The 24981-nt window shown below is 48.2% G+C and overlaps 1 protein-coding gene across 13 annotated transcripts in view; it reads left to right on the top strand.

Moving 5' to 3' along the window:
- Nucleotides 1-24981, top strand: part of IFT122 (intraflagellar transport 122) — a 76209-nt gene that overhangs the window by 16202 nt on the left and 35026 nt on the right. For 12 of the 13 annotated variants that reach the window (XR_011075721.1, XM_068558669.1, XM_068558670.1 and 9 more), the window contains exons 6-15: nt 868-934; nt 1872-2018; nt 5341-5416; nt 11827-12018; nt 12177-12315; nt 13524-13726; nt 14659-14796; nt 16219-16383; nt 18499-18696; nt 24427-24567. Coding sequence is in view for 12 of the 13 variants with exons in the window: in XM_068558669.1 (XP_068414770.1) it covers nt 868-934; nt 1872-2018; nt 5341-5416; nt 11827-12018; nt 12177-12315; nt 13524-13726; nt 14659-14796; nt 16219-16383; nt 18499-18696; nt 24427-24567 (1466 nt within the window). In the remaining variant the exon portion in view is untranslated. Of the gene's footprint in view, nt 1-867; nt 935-1871; nt 2019-3050; nt 3228-5340; nt 5417-11826; nt 12019-12176; nt 12316-13523; nt 13727-14658; nt 14797-16218; nt 16384-18498; nt 18697-24426; nt 24568-24981 lie in introns of all 13 variants that reach the window. The other variant, XM_068558677.1, reaches the window with a different exon arrangement.

Raw genomic sequence — 24981 nt, 5'->3', positions numbered from 1 at the left:
GCATAGGCTGAAATGCCGGGGGAGGCGGTCTGGGCAGGGGAGAGGGGAAGCACATTGTTTGATGTTGCACCTTGCTGTGTAAATGTGTTTCTGCCCTAGGTTTACCTCCTTGGCCGTGCTTCACGGCTCAGGCAAAGAGTAGAATTTGCTTATGTTGCCCAGACCTACACCTGTTGTGGGCCACTGAGTCACTGGCAGGAGGGAGCAAGCCGAAGGTGACCAGTGTGCCAGGGACATGGCACAGCCCAGATAGGGTCAGGAGAGACTGGATTTTCAGAAAGCGTCATTCATTACTTTGAATGCTAAGTTGTACTCTGGTTGCAGTGTAATAATTATGAACAGTGAAGTGGCCATTTCTTTGAGTTAAACTCCTGAAAAGTTGGCTATCAATTCACCAATGTATCTTCCTCTCTCTTTTCTTTTGAAATAATTATAGATTCACAGTAAGTTGCAAAGATAGTTGAGAGGTCTTATGTACCCTTCTTCCTGTTTCCCCAGTGGATACATCTTATGTAACTGTTGTACGGTATCAAAATCAGGAGATGGGACCTGGCACAATGTGTGTATATAGTTCTGTCATTTCATCCCCTGTGAGAATTACCATCACCACAAAGATACTCCTTTACCATCATCTCCCCCATCTCCTGTTATCACTAACCCCTTGTACCTGGTAACCATTCATCTGTTCCCCATCTTTATATAAGATGGAATCATATAGCATATGACCTTTTGAGATTGGCTTTTTTAACTCGGCATAAAACCCTGGAGATTCATCTAAATTGTAGTGTGTATCAATAGTTTGTTCCTTTTTGTTGCTGAGTAATATTCCAACCAATCTCTCTTCTTTTATATTATTTTGTGTTGAAGGCTTATGGTCTCCTGAACAGAAGTCTGTTTCTAAGCACAAATCTAGCAGCAAGATCACCTGCTGCAGGTAAGTTAAGGGCAGCTCTGAAGGTAGTTTTTTGTTCCCCGCTCTTCAAACAGACTCTCAAAGTCTGGTTAGTTCACACAGTAGAGAAGGTCTTGTGCTACCTAGTTGGTTTGGGCCCCATGTTCCCTCTTTTCTTCTCTCGTGGTCTCCTTGATGGGAAGAACCTGTGCTTTTGATCGGCAAGCAAAAGAGAACTGCAGGTTGCTTTTGTGCAGTTGTCTAGTAGCAGGCCTCCCCAGCCTCAAGCTGTGCTCAGGGGAGGCTCTGGGGACCTGAGGCTGTCCTGGTCCAGGCAGCACATGCGCTGGAGAAAGCTCGGGCTTTGATGTTAGATCTGGATTCGAATCCACATTCAGTGGCTGACAGGCTCTGTGACCTCAGGAGGTTCCTTATTTGACAAATGGGGATTAAGATGCTGACTTGATGGGGCTGTTGTGAAATGCACACGAGCTAAGGGGTTTAAAGCAAGCAGCGCGGTGCCTGCAGACGGTAGACGCTCTCAAATGGTGGCTGGTCTTGCTGCGCAGCTTCTGAGTGTAGCCTTTCTTTCCATTCAGCATTTGTTAGGCACTTGTTCTAGAGGCTGGCAACAACCAAGACGCAGATTCTGTTCTTACGGTGCACTGGAAATGGGAGGAGGTTGAAATGGCGAGCGGGGGATGGAGGCTGGCCCAGCAGTGCAGGCAAAGCTAAGGGCCGTTGTGGCAGTGCAGACAGAGACTGTGGGCACCGAGAAGGTGCTCCCACCTTCACATCTCACCCTCCACTCCAGGAAGAAATGGGACTCTAAGTTTGGCCCTCTGATTTTTACAGCAAGGTCAGGATGAGCCCAGCCATTCCTGCCTCATCAGATTGTTTCAACCAAGATATCATCCTCACAGCTTTGACTTTCTGTGTGTTCCTTTCCCCTCCCCATGCCCTTTGTTGGTTTGAACAGCTGGACAAATGACGGTCAGTACCTGGCTCTGGGGATGTTCAACGGGGTTATCAGCATACGGAACAAAAACGGCGAGGAGAAGGTGAAGATTGAGCGGCCGGGGGGCTCCCTCTCCCCCGTATGGTCCATCTGCTGGAACCCTTCAAGGTGACCGCACAGCTGTCCTCCTCCCAGGACAGAAACTCTGTGAAGAAGGCCGTCCTCAGCGGGCTGAGTTCTTTCCTCCTGGGGGCTCCATGATTCAAAGGCTTCTCACCCCATTTGACTGATCTGTTTTGGAACCTATTCCATGTGAATGGAATTTTTAAAGAGCCCATCTTGAGTTTTGGAATGAATCCCAGAAATTGAGCTGAGCAGATGAGCTATCTAGACCAGCTCAATGTGTGTGTGCGTGAGACAGAGAGGGAGAGAGAGTATGTACGCATGTGACACAGGAGAGCCATTTCCTTAGGAATCAATAGCACACCTCTCTGCTGTGGCTTTATTTCGGTCTTTTCCGCCTCTCAGTTCTTCCCTCCAAGTCTGAGCAGAAGACGTGCTTTTTCATGAGCCTTTTTTACTTTTTCTTGCCTATTTTGCTGCCCTTGTCAAAAAAACGTCAAAATTAGGTATAAATGTCCCCAAAGCCTATAGTTCCAAAAACAGTTGGCATCTACCTTCTCTAACCTTACACACGTTTTCCTTGCTGTGCTCATGTGACTTTGACGGTGGACTAATAGCTTTACATCCTCTTTGTATAATTCTATAATATTATTAAACCACCAGTATGCCCCACAGAGTCCTCTGAAGGTAAAGAACTTAATGTTTACCAGCCCAATGTCATTTTACAGGTGGTGCCTACTTGATTTAGAAGGTAGTTTAATTTCATTGCTTTTCTTACGTCAGACAATTATGCTTCTTCCTGAATAATTTTGTCCAGCCCAGGGCTGTACCATGTATGTCTAATGCCTTCAGAGGCCATTAGCCTGCCCCAGAGTTCCTGCTGTTTGATTTTTGTGGCCACAGATGACTTTGTGGCTTCAGGGTGCCATTTTTAATTCATGAGAAGCGGGACACCCAGTGCACCTGGTTGCTCTCCTCTTCTGGGCGGGGTTCAGGGGCTCCTTGACAGGTTTTGAAATTACAGCTTTAGTGTAGTTCTAGGCAATGTGACTGTGAACAATCACTTACTGTCTGCAGCCGATGGGAGAGTTTCTGGATGAACAGAGAGAACGAGGATGCCGAGGAAGTCATTGTCAACAGATATTTTCAGGAAATCCCTTCCACTCTGAAGTCAGCAGTGTACAGTAGTCAGGGTAGTGAGGCAGAGGAGGAGGAGCCAGAGGAAGAGGACGACAGTCCCAGGGACGACAACTTGTGAGTGTGTCCCGAGGAGCGAGAACCCTCCTTGGAAGGGTCCAGCCCCCAGCGTAGACCTGCTGGGGCAGGTGCTGCTCCGAAGTTCCTTTCTGAAAGGGACCGGGGGCGGGGGTGTTGCTGGTGAAAGCTCCCCGAGCAAGGGGGACACTCCCTCAAAACTTGTGAGTTATAAAATTCTTCTTTGAGAGACTTTAGGAAATGCTGAAAAGTCTAAGGGAGAAAGTTTGACTTTTCTATAAAACCCCATCCCCCGAGGAAACCACTGTTAGCATTTTAGTGTATTTCCCCTCAGGCTTTTAGTGTATTCATATAATGAACCAAATCATATCCTACTTCCTTTTTTTCCACTTAACATCATAGAGTGAACTCTTTCTGGTAACATTAGAGGTCCTTTGAGAAACATGATTTTTAGTGCCTGCCTCGTGTGCCCTTGGCATGGCCGGCCGCACAGGAGTTCAGTGAACACGTCCTCTCTTACTGGACACTTTCTTAGCCTGTTTCCACGCCGCACCTCACCTTGTATTTGCTAGGACACGTGTCAGAGAGGAGACCCCATCTTACCCACAGTCCTCACGCCAAATCCTCGCTGTCCAGCCGTCCTTCCTTCTCTTCGGTCGAGGTTACCTGCAGGGAAAACACTGCAGGCTGGAGTGCGGGAGCCAGGATATTCTGATTGGGCAAAAGTGATCGAGCTTAGGACTTTTCAGACTGTGTTCTGTGGTGCCTGGGGTTCCTTGGAAAAAGAAGGTGGGAGGTGGGGGACAAGGAAGGGAGGAAAGGGAGGGTTTCAGGTCCCTATCTGTGCTTCAGCCAGAGCAGACCCTTTAATTGTTAGCACAAGTTTTTGTTTTGGTAAGGAGTCCCACTGCCAGGGGAAAAAAAGGGGAAAAGAAGGTTGAAAACCACCCATCCAGCTCATGGGGCTGAACCCGGCCCAGAGCTGTATGTGGTCTCCCCAAGAGGGCTCACTGTAGCCTGGGCCTCTGGATCGTGTTTGGATTTCAGTGCCATTCACACAAAGTTCACCTGTGGGTCCCCTCCATCCCTCTCCATCTTTGTCTTTTTTCCCTTAGTTACGAATTAGTGCTATTTTGCCACTCTTGGCTGGGTTTTGCAGATAGGGCTACACCATGCTTTGCCTGCATATCTCATGGTGCTGCCCGATGACCACAAGGCCCTGGGCTCAAAAAGCTGGAATTAGTAAACAAAGAGGAGGCAATGTTAGGTGGGTTAAGACCAGGACTCTAGGGCTGGGAATGTCTCTCTCTTGAACTAGATTCCTGAGTAGCCTGATCCCCAGCCTTAGCTGAGGAGGTTTCTCCTGTGCTGGTCCTACAGCCCCAGTTCCTAGACACTGATCCTGATAGGCACTCAGTTTCAAAGACAGCTGTTGGTCTTTTTTTATTATTTATTTATTTTTTAGATCCAGTCAACCTTTTCACCTGTACAAAAACCCCAACTGTGAGAGAACCTAGTTTTAGGTGTTAATTTCCCTCTTGAGGAGAGGCAAGCCAAGTTCCCCTCTGTCCATTAAAAAAAATCCGACGACGGGGCTTCCCTGGTGGCACAGTGGTTAAGAATCCACCTGCTAATGCAGGGGACACGGGTTCGAGCCCTGGTCCGGGAAGATCCCACATAAAAAAAAAAAAAAATCTGACGATCAATGCCTTCCCAGTGCAGAAGACATATCTCTCCACCATCTCCCCATGTTTTGTAGTGTGTAAGAGAGAAGCACTCTTGGATCTGCAACCTTGCTGTTTCTTAGCTTTGCTCTGAGGAAACTGAAATGAGAGGTTTCACGTCTTCATTGTGGCAGTGTCTTGGCACCACAAGCACCTGAGTGGTAGGGCATTCAGTGAAATAACATCCCCGGAGGGCTGAATCTCACCTGGCCCCTTCCCATTGGACTGATTGATGGGTGGGCCCACATTACAACTTTTGGCCTCTGTACTCTTGTCCAACATTTGGCAATCTGACAGCCTGGCCAGGGCTTTCTTTTTCCTGTTGTTTGTTAAACTGTCAGACTACACTGAGATGTAGATGCTGATGAGGGCTACACTCCTGAGCAGGCCATGGCCCCACGTAACCTTTTTTGTCTTCTGTTGATTAGAGAGGAACATAATGACATCCTGGCTGTAGCTGACTGGGGACAGAAACTTTCCTTCTACCAGCTGAGTGGAAAACAGGTATGTAGCTCTGTACAAGCCCGATGGGAGAAACAGTTTCGGTCGTGCCTGTTTTAGTGTATTTTCATGTTTGGAGATTGTATTAATAATAATTGTACATTATTTTTGTTAGCTCCTGTTTATTGAGCACTTACTGTGATACCAGCTTCGGTGCTCAGTACTATGCATACTTTATCTCATTTAATTCTTACAAAACCTTTTGAAGTAGGTACTTTGATCAACTTTTTAGAAATGAGTAGATAATACTTAGAGCGGTGAAATAAATATTATGTCCAAGGTCTCGCACTGCTAGTAAATGACGACACCTGGGATTGAAACGCAGCTTGGTCTGTAAAGTCTTGGTTCCAGTCATGACCCTACCTTCCTGTATTTGATTTATTCACTCTGTGAACAGTTATGAGCAGCCGCTAGGCCAGCCCTTCACCTATTAGGAGCTGCTGACATAGCGCTGTGTAAGTCAATGCCTCTGCTCTGCGAGAGCTCACAGGCTGGTGGGGATAGCCAGCAGTCCCCGTGCAGTGTGATCCGTGGCATGAGAGAGAATTGTACACATAGACAGCTATAGGGACACAAAAAAAGAAGGCAGCACTGCTTGGTGGAGACCGGAGATTTTGTAGAGGTGAGCTTTGAGCAGGACAAGCAGGAGTTCGCTAGGCAGAGGACAGTGGGAATGGTGTTTCAGGCAGAGGAAATAGCATCTGCAAAGGCAGGGAAGAATGAAAATATGTGACAGTTCAGGCGACAGTGATTTGTTCAGGGTGACTGGATCCCCAGACTTGTGGACAAAGATGGAGCTAGAAAGGAAGATGGGGACATGATTGTAAAGGACCTGACTAGTGAGAATAAGGAGTTTGAACATCATCTGCTGTAAGTATTCAGGAGCCATAGATCCAGGTAGGGAGTGAGCTGGTCAGATTCCCATTTCAGAAGATTTCCTTGTTTCTGTGGAGGGTGGATTAAGATAGAGAGAGCCTGGTAGTAGGAAAATCTGTTAGTAGGCAGAAGACACTGAGGATCAGAGCGAAGGTAGTGGGGGTGGCTTGAACCACATACAAGCAGGTGAGAATTACAGCCTGTTCAATGGAGCCTTTGTTTAACAACATCCTTACTCCTCAAAAAATGTCACGCTAGAAGGGAAAGGTTCCAGGTATGTGTCGCCTACCTTTGGGGCCATTTTTTTCTACCTCATCTTACTGTTGGTCATTTCTTTTATAATTAAGTAAAGAAAAAATAAGGAGTGTTTTCTCAGTTTCCCATGGCTGATTTCCCCAAACCCTCATTTTTATCATCTTGCATCTAGCCCTGGCACTATCTGTTCCTCCACTTAATGTGTGTACATCATCATTCAACAAATATTTATTGCATATCTACTGTGTAGTGGACATCGGGTGTGGGTATTGGAAGTTCATGGGAACAAAAATCCACACTACACAGGGAAGGGGTCTCGTTGCTATAGTGACCACAAAGAAGAGCTCAGCGTGGGGGCCAGGCCATGGGAGATATCTTACATGTATGCAGCTCCAGAGCTCATGTTGTGGCCCTGAGTTTTTGAATGATAAACAACCTCACTCTGCTGAGATAACTTGTTTGGGACAGTAAAATTGTTTCCTCAGTGGGTAAGTGTCTTCTAAATCTGGGAAGATTTAGAATTAAATATACGGTGATGAAGTAGATCAAATCTATACTTTTGTGTTAGGCTTAGGTATAATGTGTACTTTTGGCATTTTAAGTGTTTGTAATGTTTAAGGGGATCTGGCTTAATAATGACAATAGCTAACATTTATTGAGTTTCAGGCATTGTATAAAGTCTTTATAAGGTTAATTCTTTTAATCTTTATAACAACTCTATGAGATAGATACTATCATCACCGCTTTACATCTAAGAAAATTGAGGCACAGAGAGGTTCAGTAATTGCCCAAAGACACACAGTTTAGTTAGTGGTCAAGCCTGGATTGGAACCCAGGCAGACTGGTACTAGAATCCCTATTAGAATCTCTATCAGATTTGTCTTATGATGACCATTTAAAAGACATAATCTAGTAATCAATTTTATTCTTCCAATTTTTTTTTGGCCATGCTGCACAGCTTGCAGGATCTTAGTTCCCCGACCGGGGATTGAACCCAGGCCCATGGCAGTGGAAGCAAACTCCCTTATTCTTCCAATTTTAAACTGAAAGATAAAAGACATTTTTATTAAGTACCTAAGCAATATTGGAATGTTAAAGAGATTGATTATATTTTCTGGCTTGGGATTGTGGGGGAGGTCACTGAGCTTCTTGATGCTCTACATCTATGTCTTTATTATTTCACCAAATATGGAAAATTTTTTTGGTTATTATTTCTTCAAATAACTTTTCTTCCTCATTCTCTCCTGTCCTTCTAGGACTCCAGTTATACATGTTAGACCTTTTGATATTGTTCTCCAGGTCACTGAGGCCCTGTTCATTTTTTAAATCTTTTTTTTCCCCTCTAATCTTGAGATTGGAGGATTTCTGTTTCTCAGTCTTCAACTTCACTGACTCTTCTGTCATCTGTAATATTTCTCTTAAGCCCATCCAGTGAATTTTTGTTTCAGTTATTGTATTTTTCAGCTTTAGAATTTCTATTTAGCTCTTCTTTCGTATTTGTTCATTCATTACAAGTGTACTTTCCTTTATATTCTTTTTTTTTAAATTAATTTATTTATTTTTATTTATTTTTTTGGCTGCACTGGGTCTTCGTTGCTGCGCGCGGGCTTTTCTCCAGTTGCGGCAAGTGGGGGCTACTCTTTGTTGCAGTGCATGGGCTTCTCATTGCGGTGGCGTCTCTTGTTGCAGAGCACGGGCTCTAGGTGCATGGGCTTCAGTAGTTGTGGCATGCGGGCTCAGTAGTTGTGGCTCCCGGGCTCTAGAGCGCAGGCTCGGTAGTTGTGGTGCACAGGCTTAGTTGCTCCATGGCATGCGGAATCTTCCCGGACCAGGGCTCGAACCCGTGTCCCCTGCACTGGCAGGCGGATTCTTAACCACTGCGCCACCAAGGAAGTCCTCCTTTATATTCTTTTTTTTTTTTTTTTTTAATTTATTTTTATTCGTATTTATTTTTGTCTGTGTTGGGTCTTCGTTTCTGTGCGAGGGCTTTCTCTAGTTGCGGCAAGTGGGGGCCACTCTTCATTGCTGTGCGCGGGCCTCTCACTATCGTGGCCTCTCTTGTTGCAGAGCACAGGCTCCAGACGCGCAGGCTCAGTAGTTGTGGCTCACGGGCCTAGCCGCTCCGCAGCATGTGGGATCTTCCCAGACCAGGGCTCGAACCCGTGTGCCCTGCATTAGCAGGCAGATTCTCAACCACTGCGCCACCGGGGAAGCCCGTCCTTTATATTCTTGACCATAGTTATAATGGCTTTTTTTTTTTCTTTTTTTTTTTGGCTGTGCCTTATGGCATGCGGCATATTTGTTCCCTGACCAGGGATCGAGCCCATGCCCCCTGCAGTGGAAGCTCAGAGCCCTAACCACTGGTCTGCCAGGGAATTCCCTAAAATCGCTATTTTTAAATTCTCATCTGCTAATTCTAAATTCTGAATCATCTTGGGGTCAGTCTCTATTGGTTGTCTTTTCTCTTGAATATGGTTCACATTTTTCTGCTTTTGGGAATTTTGGGTTATATTCTGAATATTGTGAAGGATACAGCATAGGGAACATCTGTCATGTTCCTCTTAAGATTATTGTGTAGTTTTTTTTTTTTTCCCTTAAGCAGGTAGCTAACTTTGCTGGACTCAATATTTAAATTGTACCTTTCCAGTGTGGGCAGCAGCTGGAGTCTCTGTTCAGCTCTTCAGCCTTTGCTAGGCTACTTGGCATCTGCCCCACACGTGGCGTGTGTAGTTCAAGGGGCTCCAGATATTCAGCAGTGTATGTGCAGGATTGGGGCTCCCCCTCTGCATCTGTCTCTTTTCTGGGGTTTCCCACCTCAATTGCAAGCTGCTGTGGTCACTCCAAGTTCTGTGCTCATCCATCAGGTCACAGACAGTGGCTGCCCTCAGGCAAAAAGCCATTAAAAAAATGAGAAACTCACCTAATGCCATTCCCTTCTTCCAGATGCATTTGTGTCTTAAGTCTCTTTCTGCTTCTGGTTGCTCTCCAGTGCCTCCAGGTGGTTGTAGTTTATAGTTGGTCCAGAGTTTACAGTTGTTACCTGTAGGAGAGTTGGTCCAGTGGCAACTAGTGAGCATTACCAGCAGCTGCAAGCCTTCCGTGCCATCACTCATACGATTTTTTAGTTTTCTCATTAGAGCTACTGTCATTATGTAAGTACGAGGGGAACTTTTGGTTATTAGGCATTTGAAATTCTTAAAAAGGAAAATTGAATATATTAAGTTAATAATTGCAGTTTAAATTAGTTTAAGGGAATTAACTAAGTTGTAAAGGAGACTAAGGGATTTTATGGTCTGTTCAAAATTGAATTCCGTAAAGTTTAATGAAAGACTCCTTTTCAGTTGGTTGCTTATTTTTACTAGGTTTATAAATAGGAAGATATTTGTAAGTTGAACAAATATTTGTAAGTTGAACAAAACTTGAGAAACCAGGATTTTAGAGTTATTTCTATAATAAAGTGATTATTAGTTTAATAATAATAATAAAAAATAGTCTTTTGTCACAGAAGGCACACTCAGGGGCAGCAAAGGACTCGGGTGACAATGAGGAGCGTGGGCTTTAGTGGGGAGACATCGAGTTAAATGTGCAACTACAGAGCAGTGAGAGAAGTGCTGTGGGAGAGGCGAGCACAGGGAGATGGCTCTTAATTAGGCCTTGGGTGGGCAGGGAGACTGGGGGATGCTTCCTGGAGGAGATGACACCTGGCAGAGAAGAAGAGGGAAAGGGCACTCTTGGCCAGGGCTGGGGTGGTGTGGAGAATGGCACCTGTGTCATCACGGAGGATTGCAAGAGCATAGGCCACTCAGGAAACTAGAAGAAGTTCATTTTGGCTGAGAGAAGGATCTTGGGAACAGAGCTCAGGAGCTTGACCTTCATCCTGAAATCAGAGGGGGCGCCATCAAAAGTGAAAAAACAGTGCACAGAGTGGGAGAGAATTTTTACAAATCGTTTATCTGTTAAGGGACTTGCATCTAGAATATGTAAAAAACTCCTACAACTCAATAATAAGACAACCTAATTAAAAACTGGGAAAGGGATCTGAATAGATGTTTCTTCAAGCAAGATATACTTGTGGCCAGTAAACACATGAAAAGATGTTCAACATCATTAGCTACCAGGGAAATGCAAATCAAATTCACAATGAGACACCAGTTCACACCCAGTAGGATGGAGAAATTGGAACCCTTATTTACTACTGATATGAATATAAAATGGTACAGCCAGCCACTTTAAAAAAGTCTGGTAGTTCCTAAAAAGTTAAACATGACGTTACTATATGACCCAGCAGTTCTACTCCTAGGTATGTGTATCTAAGAAAGATGAAAACATATGTCTACACAAAAATTTGTACACAAATATTCGTATCAGCATTATTCATAATAGCCAAAAATAGGGAGAACCCAAATGTCCATCAACTGATGAATGGATAAATAAAATGGGGAATATCCATACAATGGAATATTATCCAGCAATGGAAAGGAATGAAGTACTGATACATACTACAACAAGGGTGAACCAGTCACGAAAGGTCACATATATTATGATTCCATTTATATGAAATGTACAAAATAGGCAAATCTATAGACAGGAAGTGGATTAGTGGATGCCTGGGGATGGAAAGAGGAGGCAATGGGGATTGACTGCTAACAGGTACAGGGTTTCTTTTTGGGGTGTTGGAAATGTTCCAGAATTAGTGATGAAGGTTGCACAACTTCAAATATATTAAAAGCCAATGAATTGTACACTTTAAGTGGGTGAATTGTATGGTATGTGAAATTCCTCAATAAGGTTGTTATAAAGAGAAGTTAGGATGAGTGTAGTTTCAGAATAAAGGACAGTTTTTAGGAAATTGAACGGACTTAGTCTTGTGAAACAGAAAAAAAGAAAGGAAAGAAGGGAGGGAGGGAGGAAGGAAAAGGAAAGAAAAAGAAAAGAAGCTGAGGGGAATCCTGAGTCCTAGTAAAGGCTACGTGCGGAGGAAGGCCTATGGGAGAAAGACCATCCCGGGTACAGATGGGCTGAGGAGCTGAGACACACCCCTGGAGCAGCTGGGTGGGACTGCGGAAGACACTGGAGGATGTGGCTGTGTGGAGGGGAGAGGTAGGGTGCTCCAGAGCGCTGGCCTGCGTTCATGATGGAATCAGTCACACACGGGAGAATGCTGGCCAGCTCTTCCCAGTCTTCCCAGCTCCCTCTAAAAGTTGGAGGGAAAAGCCCTTGATTTTGCTGTGATTATTATGAATTCAGAAGTAGATTTCCCTTGGTGTGTTCTCTTTCCTCAGATTGGGAAGGATCGGTCACTGAACTTTGATCCCTGCTGCATCAGCTACTTTACTAAAGGGGAGTACATTTTGCTGGGGGGGTCAGACAAGCAAGTATCCCTTTTCACCAAGGATGGAGTGCGCCTCGGGACTGTTGGGGAGCAGAACTCCTGGGTGTGGACGTGTAAAGTGAAACCCGATTCCAACTATGTGGTAAGAAGGGGGAGTTCATTTGATGGGCCACTGCCAGAGTAGTCACTGAACATCAGCCATGTTTAGCCAGTCAGATCATTGACGCTCGTTCCTGACAAGCGGGAGGGTCGACTTTTTCTCCACAGAGAGCTGGGAATTGACACTCTCTTTCTCTGCAGGTGGTAGGCTGCCAGGATGGCACCATTTCCTTCTACCAGCTCATTTTCAGCACAGTCCACGGACTCTACAAGGACCGATATGCCTACAGGGATAGCATGACTGATGTCATCGTGCAGCACCTGATCACCGAGCAGAAAGGTAAAAGGCAGGTATGGCCCCTCTGCCCTCCGACACTGGGAAGGAGGGGCAGGTTGAGAGGGCTCCTGACAGGGCGAATGAAATGGTAGGAAATGTTTCTCCTTGGTCTTTTGGAAACACGCTGGACCACCAGCTCTTGCTTTTTTTTTTTTGTGGTGGGGTGTGGAGAGGATGTAGATGTCTGTGAAAACAATAAACCCTCTCTGCAAAAGAAAAAGAAAAAGAAAAAAGCACAGACTCAGAAAATTTGGCAGATAATACTACGGGGAACGTGGACCCCCTGGCTAAGGAGGATAACGTCTCACAAGTTAGCGCTGGGGCTTGGGGCTGACCTGCATGGGTCTCTGTGGACCTGTATCCTCTCCGGTCACAGTCGCTTCAGGGGTGCTGCTCCGTCAGCTCCGGCTCCACTCGCCTCCTGGTGGGTCCTTCTCCCAGAGATAAGCAGGCAGTGGGTTGCACAGGCTTGGTCAGAAGATCAGGGTTCCAGGCCTAGTGTAGTCAGTCTCCTCCTCTGTCCACCCAAGTGGCCATGCTGGTTCAATGCACTGACTTCAAGTGCATTCGTATCCAGGTGTGCTGGCCACAGCACACTGCTGGGGGCCTGTGGGTAGGGATCCAGGTCGAGGGTTGTCCTGCAGATTCAGGTGGCATCCTCTGGTCCTCATCTGGGAGCACCACCTCTGGTTGAAGATTCCAGCTGTGATGGTGAGGGTGTAGCTACTTGGGTAGCTCCCCGGTTTCCTTCCTGAGGATATTTTCTCCACCTGGTCTGTAGCAAGAGTGTGAGACCCTAGTGTGTACCGGAAACTACCTTTGGTTCCCTGTTGTCAAGGGTGGTGGGTGGGAAGTGGCCAGAGGTGTGGGCCGTTACCCGGACGGGCTCCCGATCGTCAGGGGCCGTTAGTGCCATGCAGAGGAGATTAGATTTATATTCAGCAAGTGATGGTAGCACAAAGAATTTTACTTTCCATAGCCATTTGTAATCTTTGGACCACAAACATTGTATACAACTTTGGATCTCAGTTTAGCAGAGCTGATTGTACATATTAGACACTCTGTAAAGATTTTTTGATGAGAGTATCTCCTTTAATTGCCAATAGCAGTAACTAAATGATGGCTTTTAATTTCTCTGCCTTCTACCTTACTTAACAGCCTCTTGGTAGAGCTGGTTTTTTGTTTGTTTGTTTGTTTTTTCTCTTTGACAGTTCGGATTAAATGCAAAGAGCTTGTCAAGAAAATTGCCATCTACAAAAATCGATTAGCTATCCAACTGCCCGAGAAAATACTCATCTACGAGTTGTATTCAGATGACTCGTTGGACATGCGGTACCGGGTGAAGGAGAAGATTGTTAGGAAGTTTGAATGTAACCTCCTGGTGGTGTGTGCTGACCACATCATCCTCTGCCAGGTGGGCAGCGGTGGCTGGGAGGGTGGGCCGCATCCGCTTCATGCTTCCTCCGAGAGTGGGGTACCCAACTCACAGCTTTAAAATTGGTCACTAGGAAGCAAGTCCCTTTTCGTCAAGCTCAGTGGCTATTCATTGCTTTCATTTTATTGGCATCTAGATGAGTCACACTCTACCAGAAAGTCATGGGCCATAAACTGGAGAATACTTTTTTGTATTGCAAAGCACTTTGTTAAACTGGGGTTGTATATATGTTTTAATGACTTGAAGCATACATTGATATCCCACAAAAGGAAGATCAATATTTTTTGGTAAACATATACACCTAAAAATTTGTGATATCAGTTAAACAACAAAAAAATTTATGAAATCAACTCACAGTCGTAAAGGAAATTTTACTTCTGAGAACTTTTTTCACAGAAAAAAATTTCTCAACTTAGAGCTTCCTAGAAATGTCTAGGTCAACGCCAGGAGGGTTTGGAAAGACTTTAAGAGAAGGCCAGCCCGGCATCTTTCTTGGAAGTAGAGGTGGATTTGGTTTCAAGAAAGTAGGCCTGTTGGAAGTGATAAAATGGAAGAAATCCTTTAGGAATCACTGGATGTAAAATACTACTAAAATCTCTCTAAAAATCTAGAACTTCAGGCAGTTTAGGGGTACCGCAGGTTATAGGATAGATGTGGCAAAAAGCTGTGCTTTTGGATGCTGCCTCTGGCTGTGGCCTCCTGGAGGTCTGCTCAAGAACTGAAGCTGAGCTGGGCTTCGTGGGGAAAACTTGTGTGCAGGGGTAGTGGTGCCAGGCATGGGGTCTAGATGGGGTTCAGTAGGTACTGAGTGTGTAGGTATTTTTCATCCCTTAGGTGCAGGCAGACCTCCTTGGGAGGGCTGGGCATGCTTATTCTGTTGAATATCACGCAGAGCTGCACTTGCTTTCTAGGAGAAGCGGCTGCAGTGCCTGTCCTTCAGCGGAGTGAAGGAGCGGGAGTGGCAGATGGAGTCTCTCATTCGCTACATCAAGGTGATCGGCGGCCCCCCAGGACGGGAGGGTCTGTTAGTCGGCCTGAAGAACGGACAGGTGAGCGCTCCCTCGCGTCTCCCATCAGGCTGATTATCTGCAGGCAGACACTGGCGACCAGACTGGTTGTGACCGTGAGGTGGGTTCCCCGGGGCAGGAACAGGGCTCCCCCGCCTCACCTCACCCCCCACCCCAGGCACATTGGAGGGCCTCCCAGAGTTCCATTTTATGAGGACAGCTTCAGGCCAAAGATGCTCCGACTCATAGCATGCCGAGTTCTGACAGAGTCGGCCCTGCAGCCTCTGGGCTGCCGTAGAGTGGGTTAGTGGATTTAAGGTCACCCAGAAGGTGGGAGACTTGTTAGAGATTCAGTTTCAGTGTCTTGCTAGAGAGGAAGGCAGAGCTCGTTCCTTAGGTCAGGTCCCTGTTAGAGCAATGCATGGATCAAGGCATGTGTTCTAGCTTGTATCCCAGAGGGTGCTAGTCCTCAGGCTGTTACTAGATGTTTAAGACAAATGGGCCCTTTGCTCAAATAGATGTGGAAAATCTAGGTTACAAAAAGTTAAGCAGATTTATGTGTGCGTGTGTGTGTGAGTGTGTGTTCTTTGCTCAAAAGAAGAAAGTTCTAAGTGGGTTACATGGAAATTTGAAAGGGAAAATATAACTGCAATATAACTGCATTAGCCTGAGAGTCAAGCTGTCTAGCAGATGGCTTGTGGCTGAGCCTTGTCAGGCCTTTCCTGGGGACGGAAGTCATGGAAGTTGAGATTGGCAGGGGCCACAGCGTAGCAGCACCACAGGGAAGGAAAGCCAGCTTCCTCCTCTCTGTCAGCTGTCACTTCCGGCGCGAGGCTGGAGAGCATGGGCTTTGTGGGCAGGTGGACCTGGGGTCATGTTCATCCGTAGCTACTCACTAGCTGTGTGATCCTAGGCAAGTCACTTCACCTCTCTGAGGCTCAGGTTTTACAAATGAAGAGAATACCACATGTTTCACAGGGCTGTCAAAAATGGTCAATAACTGATAGCTATGTACATCATCAACTCCATCATCAAAATTATCATCATCCCCACCACCAGCATCATCGTCATCGTCATCTTGCTGTGGCTACACCAGATGTCTTGTTAGTGTTTACAGGCGCCTCTTCCCGTGGTAGTTTGTGACTCAGCTCTCGATAGATGATGTCTCCTAACCCTGCAGTTTGGGTAATGTTGTTAATAGTCCCCAGTCAAGCAGACATTCAAGTGAGTTGGTCATGTCTTGGGGACTGTCATTACCTTGGCGGCCTCTGACGGACCACACTCCCGGTCTCCTATGGAGAAAGCCCTGTTCTCTTTCTTTCGATGGGTCCTTTTCTCCGCACAGAGCCTCTGGTGAAGTTAGTGGGAATTGTTCTTGTAGAGCACATGGGTTCCAACGGCCTGGCGGTGCTCCAGGGTGTTGTTGCCATGGGGACTCACAGTTTTCCTCTGAAATTTTGCCAGATCCTGAAGATCTTTGTGGACAGTCTCTTTGCCATCGTCCTGCTAAAGCAGGCCACAGCCGTGCGCTGCCTGGACATGAGCGCCTCCCGCAACAAGTTGGCCGTGGTGGATGAAAACGACACGTGCCTGGTGTATGACATCCACACCAAGGAGCTGCTGTTTCAGGTGACCCCCAAGAGTGCCCAGGACGAGGTCCTTGCCTAGAGACCCTGCAGGAAGGGCTCACACTCTGGCTCCCAGGCGGGCCTCCGGGGAGAGCAGTGAGGTGTGGGGTGTGGGGACCGCACGGCAGCGCAGAGTCCAAGAGGCTGGGCCCAGCCTGCGCCTCGCACGTGAGTGGCGGGAGCTGGGCGAGCCTCGTGGACTTCGGTTTCCTCACAGGTAAGGTGGGCAAGTTACACCTTTCTTATGAGGTTACTGTGAGCAGTAAGTGAATAATAGTCAGTCTAAGTGGGGCTCATAGGTGGGCTCTCAGTAGGTGTTCTAATTTGAAGATGATTCTTTTGAAAAAGTCTGCTGCTCACCGGCTGGAGGCCTGCCTGTGTCTGCGAGTGCCCTGAGACACGGTCAGGAAACAGGACCGGTTTTGTCATCTAAAAGAAGGGAAGGGATGGGGGCAGCCCTTCCTCTGCTGTTTCCCAGGGATACTGTAAGAGCCAACAGGAGGTGGAGTGTGTGGGGGACAGTCGTTGCTTACACACTGCTTGGTCCTGTGGCTGGAGGAGGGGTGTGCCCGGAGAAGAGCGCCCACAGGCTCCGTGCCCAGCGCCCGCTGGCTTTCTGCTGGACTCGGCGCTGCTCTTTGCCTCTTTAGGGCTTTGTAAGCGGTCAGGGCCATTTGCCTGAGGCGGGTTCCCCCCAGAGCTAAACCCTCCCCTGACTGGCTTCCTCAGCCACTGCAGGTTTCCCTGTGTCATGGGCAGACTGAGGACCCTTTATCAGGGCTCCTCCTTGTCCTCGGCAGCAGAATCGGCACGGCAGAGGGGTGCGGCCTCGGTCGTTTGGAAGGGGACACCTGGCTACCACTAGCCCAAGGCGACTCCCCCATAACAACTCGCCCCCATCACCGGGAGGCAGAGTGGTTTCGAGGAAAGAAAGAGCACAGGCTGTGCCTTCAGACAGACCTGCCTCCAGTTCTGCCGTCATCACTTACTGTGTGATCTCGAGCAAGTTAGTGAGCCTCTCTGAGCCTCAATTTCTCCTTACCTCTAACATGCAACTAGTACTTGCCCCCTCACAGAATTGCTGCTGGGCTCAATAAGGTACCATAGAACCTAGCTCAGTGCCTGGCACAAAGTAGGGCCTTCGGTGTTACGTCTCTTCTCTCCAGACTGAACACCCACCCCCTGGAGGTAGGTTAGCAGGCCCCCAGTTGTGAATCTGCGCCTGAGCCTTGAAGGAGTGGAAGGGTGTGTGTCCTGCCCAGTCCCCACTGAGGGTTCTGCAGGCAGCCAGGGAAGGTAATTCTCCAGGCTTGCCAGGGGACACAAACATTCCCAGCTATCTTTTTTTCTCCTCTCAGCTGCCCCGGCCCCCTGCAAGCAAAAACAGCTATATTGTTTTTTTCTCATTATAAAAGTAATCCATGCTCATTATAAACGATTCAGGCATTGTAACAGATTCTAGGTGGAAAGGTATGAACATCTGCTGGTCCCTGGGGCCCCAGAGCTGAGCAGAAAACTTTGGAGGGGAAGTGAGGGGGGAGGGGTGCCTCCCAGGGAGACTGTAGTTTTTACATGTGTGAATTGTCAATGCAGAGAGAATATATTATTTTCTAATTTTAAAAATAACTCACTGTTCTTTTTCTTATTATAAAAAACAATAGATGTTCATGGACCAAAAGAAAATTTCATGGACAAACAGAAAATGTAGAAAACAAAAATTACCCACAATTCCACCCACCTTCAAACAATCCCTGTTAATTCTTTGGAATATACCCCTTTAAACCTTCTTCCATGACTAGCTTTGTATATTTATTCCTTAATTGAACTAGAACCCACCTTGCTGATTTTCTCACTTACTATGTAATGATTAATACTTGGGGATAATAATATTTTTTTCAAAAGTAATGCTTGCTTATTAAAAAATTCCTACGCACACAGTGCAAAGAGGAGCTTGCCTCTGTGTCCTGTCCATTTCGTCCGATCCCCTTCTCCCCCCGTTCCCTACACCCCACTGTTGGCAACTTAGTGTGATTCAGGCTTTAAAAGGAGTCCTTGTCTGAGTGTAGGAATGGTGCCCACGCCCGGGGCTGTCACCCTCACCATCCCCGTCCCTCAGGAGCCGAACGCCAACAGTGTGGCCTGGAACACCCAGTGTGAGGACATGCTCTGCTTCTCTGGAGGCGGCTACCTCAACATCAAGGCCAGCACCTTCCCCGTGCACCAGCAGAAGCTGCAGGGCTTCGTGGTCGGCTACAACGGCTCCAGGATCTTCTGCCTCCACGCCTTTTCTATGTCGGCCGTGGAGGTGCCACAGGTAACCCGGGAGCCTGTCAGCTCTTAGCCGGGGCGGGGCAGACGAGACCAGGAAAGCCAGGCTCCTCGTGGTGCGTGGGAGGGACTGGGGAGGAGAGAGGGGAGAGAGACTAGAGTGGCAGCCGTGACAGCGTGGAAGGCACTCTGGACTTGAACCTGAACCCCATGTCCACCCTTTGCAACCCGCGTGTCTTTGGGCAAACAGCTCGACCTCACTGAGCCTCCATTTCTTTCTGATCCTCCTTTCCTGGGAGGGGCGGGGAGGGGTATGCAAGGTTGTCTGGCAGCAGGCAGCGTGTTTTACTGAGAGCCGTGCGTGGGACAGAGTGGAACAAGCTGGCAAAGCTGGGAGTCCAGCTGGGAGTCCAGCAGGGCGTCCGCATGGCGTGCGAGGGGGTGGTGTGTGCGTGTGAGAGAGAATATGGGTGGGACGGGGCGTAGGAGCCGAGGTCTGTTGAGCCAGAAAGGGAGCGTGGGACTGTCTGCACCCGTCCCTCAAACCAGGAGGAGGCCAGAACAGATGTGGGGGGGGTTGGGGCGAGCTGGAGTCCAGAGCCACAGAGTGGTGGGGAGGGCAGAAACAGACAGGAGGGCAGAGATTGACGACCCAAGTTGGGGCTGGCCTAACCCCGGCGGCCCCAGCTTCCTGTCTTCTCCCCAAGGGAATCGCGCCCTCTGTAGAGCTGTCTTAAAATAGAGACAAGCGCCAAGGAGAGGCTAGCCCTCAATTTCCCATCCTCGAGAGAGAATCACTCTCTTTTTTTAATATTTTTTTTTTTAATTTATTTTATTTTATTTTTATTTTAATTTATGGCTGTGTTGGGTCTTCATTTCTGTGCGAGGGCTTTCTCCAGCTGCGGCAAGTGGGGGCCCCTCTTCATCGCGGTGCGCGGGCCTCTCACTGTCGCGGCCCCTCCCACTGCAGAGCACAGGCTCCAGACGCGCAGGCTCAGCAATTGTGGCTCACGGGCCTAGTCGCTCCGCGGCATGTGGGATCCTCCCAGACCAGGGCTCGAACCCGTGTCCCCTGCACTGGCAGGCAGACTCTCAACCACTGCGCCACCAGGGAAGCCCGAGAATCACTCTTGACCTTTTTTTTTTTTTTTTTTTTTTGCTGTACGTTGAGGCTTGTGGGATCTTAGTTCCCTGACCAGGGATTGAACCTGGGCCCCCGGCAGTGAAAGCACTAAGTCCTGACCACTGGACTACCAGGAAATTCCCAAGAATCACTCTTTTTTTTTTTTTTTTAATAAATTTATTTATTTTATTTATTTATTTTTGGCTATGTTGGGTCTTTGTTGCTGTGCATGGGCTTTCTCTAGTTGTGGCGAGCGGGGGCGACTCTTCATTACTCTTCGTTGTGGTGCGTGGGCTTCCCAGTGTGGTGGCTTCTCTTGTTGCGGAGCACGGGCTCTAGGCGCACAGGCTTCCGTAGTTGTGGCTCACAGGCTCAGTAGTTGTAGCTCGCAGGCTCAGTAGTTGTGGCTCGTGGGCTCTAGAGCACAGGCTCAGTAGTTGTGGTGCACGGGCTTAGTTGCTCTGCGGCATGTGGGATCTTCCCGGACCAGGGCTCAAACCTGTGTCCCCTGCATTGGCAGGCGGATTCTTAACCACTGTGCCACCAGGGAAGCCCAAGAATCACTGTTAAAGATTGTAGAATATATGCACCCAGACTGTTTCTATATGTACATATAATAGATGCGTGATACGCAATTATGAGTATATGGTTTTATATAAACATTTTTAAACAAAAGTGGAACCATACTGTAAATACTGTTTTGTGACTTCTGTCTGTAAGTATTGCTCCTATAGATGAAACCTGGTTTATTGTACTTACTCTACTGAATGTGGATTATAAATAAGACTTTTAATCACCTCCCCTTACCTCCATCTTCTAATTCACCTGACATTTACATACTGCAGACCCATCACTTTGTATGAATTATTGGCCATCAACTAGCATTCTGGCTCTTTCACTCAGCAATTTGCTGGAAACATGGCTCCACGTTAGTAAATGTGCTTCTCTAGCATTTAAAAATACTGAGGTGATTGTAGATTCACATGTAATTGTAGGAAATCATACAGAGATCCTTTGTACAACTTGCCGAGGTGTTCCCGCTGGTAACAGTTTGCAACCACAGTACAAATTTATCACCTGTGTAGGTGAGTGGTACCTCCGCCATCAGCCCACGAGATCCCTGGTATTAGGTTGCCCTTCTGTTATAACCACACCCCCTTCCTGCTGCCCCCATTGTTTTTCACGATTGCTTTTTGTCCTGTCACATGACGTCCACAGTTTACTCAACCAGCGCCTATTGTTCGATGGTCATACTATTTACAGCTTTTTCCCTATTGTAGATAGTGGGCATCTTTCTAGCTAAGTCTTTGCACCAATCCCAGTATAGCTCCTTGGTATAAATTCCTAGGAGTGAAATTGCTGGGTCAGAGGTCATGTCTATGTGAAAGATTTGTAGACGTGTCTCCAGATTGCCCTTCAGCTGGGCTCCATCCGTCTGCGCCCCCTCCAGACACCTCACCTTCACTCGCGCTCCCTGCCTTGGCTTCTTGTGAAGGCTGGGGCTGGGGTCCGCTTCTCCCTCTAAGCTGATGATACCCTTGTTACTTATTGCTTCAGGAATTAATAGTGCCTGACACAGAGCAGTTATTCAATAAATGGCAGTAGAATTAAGATCTGAGGAAAAGGAGAGAGACAAAAAGAAAGCCAGAGAAAGAAGGGAGAGAGGTGGGTGGAAGCAGGGCAGGAGGAGGGGCAAGAACCGCCCCTGCTGGACTGTTTCCTCGCAGAGCTCCCCATCCCGAGCCCCAGCTCCACAGCCACCAGAAACCCAGTCCTCCTCCATCGTGCCAGGCAGGCCATGCTGAGTGACAGTTTTCCTCCAAGACTGCCAGCGTGACCTCGAAGATAAATGCAGTTTGCTGCTGCTCCCTGGCTTTGGCCGCCAAGAGGAGCCGGCAGGGCAGCGTGGGGCTCCCTCTGAAGCCAAGCCCTTCAGATTCAGCAGCCAGAGCCCCCGTGGCTGCACCAAGGCCATCCTGCTGATGCAGCAGGTCACAACTGCCAAGGGTTTGGAAAGGCAGCCTCAAGACAGAGGCTGTTTATCTGTCGCCTCTGCCTCCAGCCATCCTGTGGCTTTGGCCCAGAGAGGAGGGAGAAAGAGCAGACCCGCTCTGGGGATTTCTGGTTTCCTTTCGAAATTTACATCATCTTGTGCAAGAATTGGTTAGTTGGGGCTGCCAAGTAGGGCGGCGAACCCTGGTCGGGCTTCTTAGGGCGGCGGTGACTTCATGCTTGGAATGCAACAATGAGATCAAGTAGAGCTCCGAGGGCATTTGTTCCGTCAGTATATTTTTAAAACTCCCGTTCTCAGAGTGTGCCTCCCAGGCAAGCCCGAGTGTTAACCATTTGTCCTGTGCTGGCTTCTGCTGTGCTTGTCCGAGTCCCCGAACCACGCTTACGGGGCTCAGCCTTGGGGGCAGTTGAGGGGAAGGAGCACTGGCTTTGCGTTCTGACTCTGCTGTCCAAACCAGCTGTGACCTGGAGCAGCTCCTTTCACTCTTCGGGCCTCACTTTTCCTTGCAGTGGAGCTAAACGCACCCATCCTTCAGGTTTTGTCTGGCCCAATTCCTATGATTATTATTACCATCAATCTTTAAATAGCAAACCCTACAGAACAACTAAATTGGAACAGAGGTTGTTCACCAAAGGAGTTTAGAAAGGAAAGCTTGTTGTTCTTGGGGAGTTTGAGAAAGCTTCCGGGAGGTGGTGACAGTTGATCTGAGCCCAGAAAGGTCTGGAAAGACAGAGAGGAGCAGCAGCTGTGTTTCTGTGCTGAGAAAGCACAGTGGGGAGGGAGCAAGCTCGCTTTCGCCTGGCACCTTCCCATTTTCAAAGCACTGGTGGCCAGCGGGCTGGGCAGGGCATCGTAACAGAAGCTAATCAGTTTACCCCAAATCCCACAGCTAGGATGTGGCTGAGCCAGGCCGGGGTTCTAGCTCAACTGCTGCCCGCCTCATACCCTGCTGCCCCCTTGAAGGGAGGAGAGATGGGGGGGCAGGGCAGAAAAAGTGAGCATTGAGAAGCAGTCTTGCTGTCAGAGGGGAGAATGGCTTAAAAAGAAACAAGTTTCCTTCAACTCTAAAGCTAAAAAATGGGGTAGGGAATTTCAAAGATAAAGGCCCCAAATGGACACAACAGCTCTTCCAGCTCCACATTTGGGAACCATTAGCGCGGAGGTACTGGCTGATCGATTCCACTGCCCAGGAAGCCAGAAGGAGGGGTGCAGTCCCTTTAGCACGCTGACTGGCCTTTTCGTTCGTTGTTGAGGACACCCGGGCCCAGCTTACACCTGTTCTCGTGTGCGAAAGAACACACACACACACACACACACACACACACACACACACACACACACACACACACACACACACACACACACACACACACACACACACACACACACACACACACACACACACACACACACACACACACACACACACACACACACACACACACACACACACACGGCAGGGAGGAGCACAGAACCTGGTCAGCGTGCCCCCGGTCCAGCCTCAGGGCTTCCACGTGCCACTTCTGTGTCCTTAGCAGGTCAGTTGCCCTCTCAGTCTCCGGGCAGTAATCAGGGGGCAGTAATACCTACTACACAGGGCTGTTGGGACCGATCCAAAAGCACTTAGTAAACCTAAAAAAAGAAGTTATTAAGAACTGTTCACAGGTATCATGGTGAGGCAGCCCTGTCTGGATGGAGGGATGGTAGGAAGGTTCCCAGGGCTGGGGCACTAGGAGATGGCAGCCTTTCTTGGGAGATGCAGGTTTCTCCTCCCTCTTCGTAAGAGGCCATCCCAGGCCCCTTCCTCACAGTAACGTTGTTCATTCCTTCAGCAAACGTAGACTGAGGGCCCACTGAGGGAGTTAAGTACGACCCCGCCGCCACCCTCAGGTTGTGCACAGCCTTGTGGGGACAGACTTTTAATTAAAATATAGCCGGAGTGACTTCCCTGGTGGCACAGTGGTTAAGACTCCATGCTCCCAATGCAGGGGGCCCGGGTTCAATCCCTGGTCAGGGAACTAGAGCCCACATGCATGCTGCAACCAAGAGTTCGCATGCCACAACCAAGGAGCCCGCCTGCCGCAACTAAGGAGCTGGCGAGCTGCAACTAAGGAGTCCACGAGCCACAACTAAGGAGCCTGCAACTAAGACCCAGCACAACCAGATAAATAAATATTTTTAAAAAATAAAATACAACCTGAGTTCAGGACAAGGGGCAGAGGGAGCTCAGACCCCTTCCCTTGAGGGGTCAGTGAAGACTTTACAGAAGAGGTGACATTTTAACAGGGCCTTTAAAGCCAATTAGGTACTTTGCAGAGGGCGAGGAGGGGCAAAGGCATTCCAGGCAAGCGTGACATCTTGTGATCCGGCCACCCTGGAGGTGGGGAAAGCCGGTGGTGGTGGAGGGGAGGCGGGTGGAAGTTTGTGCTACTGAATACGATGGCTGTGAAAGGGGTGGCCGAATGGAAGGGCTTCAGGTGGGCTGGGGTGAGGCTGAGCAGGGTGCTGATGGGTCATTGTGACCTTGCTCTGTGACATTTGTCATTAAGTTGGTGCACACACGTGGAATCAGGCTTTGTGTGCATCTGACTTCCGTTGCTCTGAAGGCAGTCTTCTTTCCTTTTGATGAAATCCTCCAGTCTGCTCCGATGTACCAGTACCTGGATAGGAAGATGTTCCGAGAAGCCTACCAGATTGCTTGCTTGGGCGTGACAGACACTGACTGGCGCGAGCTGGCCATGGAAGCTTTAGAAGGATTGGAGTTTGAAACAGCAAAAAAGGTAAGCGTCAGTCAGCGTGAGCTGGAATTTGGTCCTCGCAGGCTCCCTTGAGGAGGCAGATGCCTACTGTCGTGGGCTCTGGAGTTAGACTGACCTGGGCTGGGATCCCAGCGCAGCCACCTCCGTGAGCCTCAGCAGGTAACAGCCTTTCTGAGGTTGCTCACCTGTAAAATTAGGGTGATGACAGGCCCCATCCTCACGGAGTTATAAGGATCTGATGGATAATGCCTGTAAAGCCTAACACAGAAGACGGGGCATCTGATAGACTCTAGCTGTCAGCCTTGTGAGCGATCATCCATGCACAGCGCACAGCAAAGCCTGCACATTGTCAGCACTCGGTAGACGGTAGCTTTTATCATTAGTATAAGCACTTACTGGTATTAGGGCCACTTATTACACAATGCTGTTTTTCTT

The sequence above is a fragment of the Eschrichtius robustus genome, chromosome 12, assembly GCF_028021215.1.
Source record: "Eschrichtius robustus isolate mEscRob2 chromosome 12, mEscRob2.pri, whole genome shotgun sequence".
In the NCBI taxonomy this organism is placed as follows: domain Eukaryota; kingdom Metazoa; phylum Chordata; class Mammalia; order Artiodactyla; family Eschrichtiidae; genus Eschrichtius; species Eschrichtius robustus.
Note: the sequence above shows the minus strand (reverse complement) of the source record. Positions and strands in the feature narration are given on the sequence as shown.